Source organism: Pyrus communis, chromosome 3 (genome assembly GCF_041283825.1).
Source record: "Pyrus communis isolate YQ-2024b chromosome 3, ASM4128382v1, whole genome shotgun sequence".
In the NCBI taxonomy this organism is placed as follows: Eukaryota; Viridiplantae; Streptophyta; class Magnoliopsida; order Rosales; family Rosaceae; genus Pyrus; species Pyrus communis.
The window spans coordinates 27,095,070-27,102,848 of NC_142567.1; the positions used below are offsets into that span (position 1 = coordinate 27,095,070).

The 7,779-nt window shown below is 37.0% G+C and overlaps 1 protein-coding gene across 1 annotated transcript; it reads right to left on the reverse strand.

Moving 5' to 3' along the window:
- Positions 1 to 1,503: 1,503 nt before the first annotated feature.
- Positions 1,504 to 6,482, reverse strand: LOC137716326 (EPIDERMAL PATTERNING FACTOR-like protein 6). The gene is made up of 3 exons (XM_068455765.2): positions 3,061 to 6,482; positions 2,892 to 2,935; positions 1,504 to 2,024 (listed from the first exon to the last, which is right to left on the reverse strand). Exons 1-3 carry the CDS (start codon positions 3,164 to 3,166, stop codon positions 1,791 to 1,793), a joined length of 384 nt encoding a protein of 127 aa, XP_068311866.1. The 5' UTR covers positions 3,167 to 6,482; the 3' UTR covers positions 1,504 to 1,790.
- Positions 6,483 to 7,779: the final 1,297 nt, after the last annotated feature.

Genomic DNA, 7,779 nt, shown 5'->3' on the forward strand with positions numbered 1-7,779 from the left:
CGGTGGTGGTGGGGGGAAGAGGTGGAGGCAGTAGCGGCAGGTTGTGTAACAGAGGCGGAGCAACATTTGGGGAATTGGGGATTATGGTGGGAAATGATTAGTTTCTGTTTGGGGGAAAAGAGGGAAAGCGTTGGGGATGGAGGCTTTCCATGGCGGGAGGAAATTTGGCGATTTGTACGGAGAAGTGTTTTAAGTGTAAAAGAAGGGTCTGCACAAACAAGAATTTTCCTGGGGGAGATGCAGACCTCTTCCTCAAGTAACGGTATGGGCCTGGGCTTTTGGGTGCAGAGGGTGGGGTGCGAAGGTGGGGAGGTTGGGTGCGTGGGTGTGGGGACAAGAGGGGGTGAGGAGCAGGAAATCCAAATTGGTTTTTTTTTTTTTTCTCTTCTATTTTTCTGGGTTGCAGTTGCAGAAAGGGGAAGAAGATGAAGATGGGGAGAAGGGAGAGAGGGGGGGGAAGGGACGAATTGATGTTGGTTTTTTTTTTTTTTTTAATAAATAATTTTTCTTTATTATTTTAATATTTAAATAATATTAAATGATTTTTTTTTGTTTTTAATGATTTTTTTAATTAATTTTTTAAATAAAAATGGGTCCTGGATCAAGCCACGTCAGCATTTAACTGAGAAATAAACAGCCAAGCTAACGGAAGGTATAACATTGACACAAATTCGTAAGATGAGGTATGACATTGTCAATTTTAAAAGATGAGGTATGAAAGTGTCATTTGACCCATAGTTGAGGTTGTTTTTTGTACTTTACCCAATTTTAAAATATGAGGTATGAGATAGTGATTCAACTCATAATTGAAGTAGTTATGTACTATCGACATGATCAACTATTATGAAAAGGAATGTAGTGGCAAAAGTTTCATGTTAGACAATGTGCACAATTGCTAATAACTGTTTGATCGATCTAGTGGCATATAATTTCTACTTCTATGAAAGAGTTCATGAATTCAAATATCATAGACGATAATTGTTGAATTATAGAAAACAGATTGCACGTTTTCTTTCTTATTTTTATAGTACTTGAAGTAAAACTAGTGTTCAAATTGTACGTGAGATAGAGCTTGTTACATTTTTTTTTTTTATGGATTTTTCATTATCTCTACAACACTCATTGTATGAGCAGGGTCAAGTGAGGGGGTGGGGGAGGGAGGAATAGTGAATCCGTGAAATGTAAGTTTCTCTTCCAATGAGGAGTGTTGTTGACTTATCGGATTACATCTCCATTTGTAGTTAAGAATCTCTCCAAGTGTGGAGAACCTCCATTGATGTTCAGGCGCCACTATTTCCTAGCTTATCTAGTTCCATGATTATCCAGTTCTAGTTCCCCGAGTGTGCGGAATGAGTTCATATTACTAGTCGTTGGGAAGAAAGTTTAGAAGGAAAGAAACAACCATTCAATTACTATGAAGATAAAAAATTTCCAAACCTTGGGAGGCAGAAATGATCATGCATGATGCATCATCAATTATTTAGCAGAATAAGAACCTGAACATGGTATTTAACTCGATATATATTCTCCATAAATATACAACACCAACCAAACGTTATTTCACCAAACGGAATCGGTTGTATGAATTCTCCATACATATCGTAACATATATTTCATAAGGGTTAATGTATAAATATCTTCCTACACAAATTTAAGCCCTATAAATATCCCTTCTTTTTACTAAATAAGCATATGATCAGCTAGAAAAGTAGCTAGCTAGAGAGACTTTGTAACACCAACACAAACACAATAAATATCACAAAGCATATGATGATCATATTCATTTATTTTCATGGCATGTACAATTTGTTGCCACATTTACACCTCCAAGCCTCCGGGTAGTACTCCGCCATCACCGGCGTCCCGGGTGGCACAGACACGTGAACTGGCTTGCACGGCGTGCACCTGCCGCACTTGGATGTGCACCGAGGCGGCGACGATCCAGGTCCACTCAGGTACCTCCTAGCCAAGCTCAAGGGCATCATCCTCTGCTCCCTCATTTTGTCACCGTGCTTCCCAAATTCCTGCACCACATTAGTTAGTTAATCTCCCAAAAATTAGCAGCTATAACACAATTATATCACCAACCCTTTTGCGCACACAGTTTTCTATTGTCTACTGAGACTTGTCACACATATATCCTTAGTGCTAACGTGCGCCCGCATAATGCTAATGTGCGCCGGCCCCCATAACAATTTTTTGTTCACGGGAGTGTAGATATATAGAACATGGTTGGAGCGGGTTGGGCGCCGAGCACAGCAGGCGCAAGTTACCAAGATGCATTGGAGTTTTTAGAAGACGACAATATGAACAACAAAAGCCTTTTCTTTTGCTTCTGAAATGGCAAAGAAAAATATGGTGTCCCTCCAAGCCTAAAGCTGTGTGCTAAATTACGCCAGTGGTGCTGTGGGCTTCTTAGTTAGGCAGGCTGAGCCTACTACAAGACCATTTTTCTAAGGATGGACCAGGGTAAACAGCAGCAGGACCACCCTGCCCCCAGTCAGTGTGTGCTACTTATCGATCACCACGGTGGCTTGATCAGTAATAATAACAATAATATGGTTCTATTTTGTCCTTTCAGTTTCAAACATGCATAGTTGCATATGCAGTCTTTATCAAAAACCCAGCTTGCGTCAAAGTTAGTCAAAGCTACTAGAGTCTTGTTGTAAGGTCACGATGATTGATGTGATTCATATGGAGAAAAATAAATAACATAAGAAATACGCATTAATGCTAATTAAATGTTGAAGTATAAGATAAGGTAGCGATTCCGGCACTCTTCGTTTAGCCATCTGCACTCCAAACACTTTGTAAGCGCAGAGGAGAAAGCTAAAGGAGGAGTGTTAAAATCTCGGACCATAAATTATGATAGGTATGGTGGAACAACCTACCTGAAAATATGAATCGAGTTTAGCCGTGAAGGTACACGCAATATCTGCATTTTAGAAACAAGTAGATAAATTAAATTTGTTTAAATGAACATTAATTCAGTGAAAATTTCAATTTTGTAAAGAAGAAGAATATAAAATGGGAAATTAATTTGATTGTTGAAAACTTCACCTGGGCATGTACTGGTAGTGGAGCTGATGGTGGTGAAAAGTGCATAAATTGAGAAAAAGCTGATGGCGGTGAACCTTATTAGTCTGTGAAGTGCCTTCAACTCCATGAACAGCAAGATGAAAGCTCAAAGAAAATCCACCAATGACAGAAGAACACAGCAACTTTATCTGATATTTTCTGGGCTCTCTCTCTCTAGCTGTTTTTCTCTCTGGAACCCTTTTTCATATTAACTAAGTTCCCATGTTGCAACTGTCATCTCAGCTCTCAAGTGGGTGGTTGTTGTGGAGGTTGAAAAAGTAAAGGGATCGAATATTTAAGCAAGTTTTTAGAGAGAGAGAGAGAGAGAGAGAGAGAGAGAGAGAGAGCAAGAGAGAGACAGAAAAAAGAAGGGTGAATCTATGAGGGTCGTCGCATCCTAAGCATTGCCATGTTTGGTTGTTTGATTCTCTTGCAGGCTTTTCTCTACTGTCTTTCTACAATTCCCAAACCCAGAAATGTTAAAACAACTACTGCTCTGCTACCTTCTGCACCCCTCCTCTTTTCCACAGTCCACTCTTCCCCCTCTTTCTTTTTCCTTGTTTTTCCTCAGCCACCTCTCTCACTCCCCTACCCTTCTTTGACTATATCTTCTTTGGTTTTTATTCTCTGCCCTCATCCCTTTTCAGTTCTCTAATTTTTTTAATGCACCAAAGTTTTACTATCCCCTAGTGTCTCATTCACGAAATGAAAGAAAAGTTAAACATGTGTACAAATACACCAGTTAAAAAATTAACAACAAAAAATCTCAGTGTGCATACTAAAAAAAATCTCTCTTAACGTGTATTATTGCTGTCCAAACTCATCAGGACCAAAATATTATTCTTACCAGAACATTTATAGAGTGGTGATATGTCCACTCCAATATCTTATTTTTCCACCCACCTTATATTTACACGCATCATAAAAAGTGAAAAAAATACATCAACTCTTTTCCCACCCACCATTATTTCCAAAATAACCCTACATATTTGTTTTTCAATTTTTTTCTTGCTTTAAAAAAATTATTACAAATTAAAAAAAAAAAAAAAACAATTATCACTAAATGAAAATACCTAAGAACTCCAAATATCACTAGCAGCAACTCGCTCCCCAGAAAATTTGCAGAATCGTCACTAATGACTCCCCAAATCCCCAACACCAAGCGTCCCTCCTCTATCGCCAACCATCGCAACACCACCACGACTCGAAAACCGCTCCAGTACCCAATTTCTGTCGTTTTCAATTTGAATTCAGACCGTACAAGAGAGAGTGTGATTAAATTGGAAGAGCTTCACTCATAGTTTGGTGCTGCACTGGCTTTCCCTGACCTCAAATTCCTCCAAATTCAATATATGGTAGGTATCCAAATTGTTCCAAAACACCAAACACGATCGGAGTTCAACGAGTGTCGGATCTGTGAGTCCCCTAATGTAATATGGAGTATGAGCTTCTCTCCTCATCTATCTCAACATTACAATAGTCATGAAGATTAACTTGCTCTACTCTTTGGTGAAGCTTGATCACACCTTCCACAACATGCACTTTATTGCAAGCCTTGAGGCTTTGCTTTGTCAAGTCCGAATTCACTCTCTGCCTGATAAGTTTAATGTCTAAAGTTTCTTCCCCAGGAAAGCTTGTGGGGTTCATGATAATTTTTTTCTTTTTCTTATTTATGATATTTTAGGTTATTTTATTTTATCAGTATAACTAATAATTTGTTTTTTTTTTTTGGGAAACTGTATAACTAATAATTTGCTTAAAAAGAATCAATATAACTAATAATTAAGTGGCAATATATGATTGGTTGGTCTTTAGGTCTTTAAAGGTCATTTTATACGAGGATAAATTTGTCAATAAGAGTATCATTTTATAGTGGGTGTGGAAATAAAACACTGGGTTGGGCTTAACAGTACTTTATTTACATTACATTATTAAATAAGATATCTCCTAAATTAAGTATATTATCATTTTTGTTTCTATCGGACTGTGAATTGAAGGAGTAATTTATTTAAAATTCGATGCAATTAATAGAGTATGAATGAAGACTTTGAACATGATAATAATATCATGTAACTCAATTGATAGTGTAAGGATGTTCAGATTATGGGGAGTGGTTATTTTTATCTATCGGGGATCCTTATGTAAGTTTACTTTTCTTGTTAAAAAAAAAGGTCTTATCCATGTTAGTCTAGAGTAATGTTATGCTAAATAAAGAGATTGGCCAAGACCTTCTTTTTTTACTTTTCTTTTCGGTTGAATATTGCAAAATATACTACTGAATATTAGTAAAAACCACTTTAAGAATCATCTTAGAAACAAACCTATCAAAGATTAAATATGTTATACATGCAACAATAGTCAAGTTAAATAATAGTTGAGTTTGCAAGTATTTGTTTTCTTTTTGAAGCATTGTTTTAAGTGCTTGGACTATGAAATCTAGCTTTGATCGACAAACATACTTGTGAAGAGTCGTGTGGTAAATTGGCAACTTGTAAAAATGGGTGAAGCATTATTATGCACCAACCACCTTTCAAGGCTTAGATGCGTTTGTTCAATTCACAACTCCGTTTTCACCCCTGTTTGCTTTGGAATTTTGGGAAAAACCAAAAGTACACACTGCCTGTAACATGCAGCAGTGGACCTTCGGGATGAAAGGAAAGCATTTTACTTCTGGTCTATGGTGAGATCAAACTGTTAGCATCTAATCAAAGTGCCGTGAAACAATCCAAGCTGTTAATCTGTGACACTTCTGGCCCAAAATTATGGCAATATGCCACTGAATCTGACCATCAAATTGGCTGGCCACTCAACTGGACCCTCCTAATCAATGACAATTTTGAGATTCCAAAAGCAATCAGGTGTGGACAAATTGTCCAAACAAATCAGTAAGAAAATGGTGAATGTTTGGTGATGGGTTTCGAAATGCCCCACGTAGGACATGGATAATTGACAGTTTACTTGTTCTTTCACATCGCTTATAACTTTCTACTTCTCTTATATTCAATTCATGTTTTTTTTTAAGGGTTATTATACAAAATGGCTCCTGAGATTTGCATGATCAATAGAAATGGTCATTGAGATTGAAAATCAATTTTTGGTCATTCTGCTAAAAACGATTTTGGGCAATTTTCAAAGCTTTGTAACTCAATTGTTTCTTAACCAAATTCAACCCATAATACATTAAAATGAAGATAGGAAAGTGTATAATAAGATTATACCATTTGTAAGCCCAATGGTTGACGGAGATGGCCGGAAAATAGTCTGAAAGGTGACTGGTCTACGGGAAAACTGGAAAACTCGTCGGAAACTAGGTAAACTTTAAACGTTCATAACTTCTTCAATACTCAACCAAATCGAGTGATTCAAAAACGAAAATAATACTTCTTAACGAGACAAAGAGAATGGTACCTTTTTTGAAGACTAAGTCACTGTGGTTTGGTCGAACAACTGCTCGAAAGTGGCTAACCATTTTCAAGTTAGCCACTTTCGAGCAGTTTTCCAGCCAAACCACGGCGAGTTAGTGGTAAAGAAAGATACCATGCTCTTCGTCTGGTCGAGAAGTATGATTTTTGTTTTTTGAATCACTCAATTTCGTTGAGTATTGAAGAAGTTATAAATGTTTAATGTTTGCCCAGTTTCCAGCCTGTTTTCCAGTTTTCCCGCAGACCAGTCACCTTTTAGGCTATTTTCCGGCCATCTCCGACAATCATTAGGCTTCCAAATAGGTATAATCTTGTTCTACACTTTCTTATCTTCATTTTAATATATTATGGGTCGAATTTAGTTAAGAATCGATTAAGTTACGAAGCTTGGAAAATTGCCCAAAAAGTTTTTAACGGAATGACCAAAATCATGGATGGTGAACAATCTCAGGGACCATTTCTATTGATTTTCAATCTCAAGGATCATTTCTATTGATCATGCAAATCTCAGGGACCCTTTTTGTAATAACCTGTTAGTTTAACGGGTTGAACCCGACCCAAACCCAATAAACCCGATCCGTTTACAGGTCTAGGTCTAGGTAAACCCCTTTCAATACAATACTTGAAATTGAAAAAACATGGATATAAAAATAACAATAAAAATTAAACATAAATGAGGAAATTAAATTTACTTTTGCTTATACATGAAACATTACAAAGAAATGAAGTTATAACTTTCGCTAGATTTGATCACTTGCCCTATAAGGAAAAAAAGGTTAAATTTGCTACTTGCAAGCTAAATCCTTCATCTTACTCTCATGGAATTAATGGTAGAATAAGCTTATGTACTCTTGGAAGAGATAGTGAAATGACAGACATCTGTGTTTTTCTTTTTCCTAACATGAATTGCTAACAGACAACGATATAAACCATGAACAAATCATTCGACATATAACGTAATCTGCAGCCAGCCACTCGTACCATACTAACCTTCCATTCTGCAGATTCTCAAACATTTCACTTGGCTAGGTGAAACGAAAAAAATGCCGAGAGGGTAAATGGGTCAGGAATTATAAGTGCATTAGGTTTTTGAAACGATAAAAGTGGATGTATTCTTGCGCCATGAAGTAAAGACACTGGAAAAACCATATACAGAAACACATGTTCGATTTTATTATCTTACCCAAGCAATGAATAATTTGTTTGCAAGCGTGGGCATTTGGGAAAAAATGCAGATGCGGAGAAAAGGAAACTAACTTATTTTAAGTCTCTGCAAATA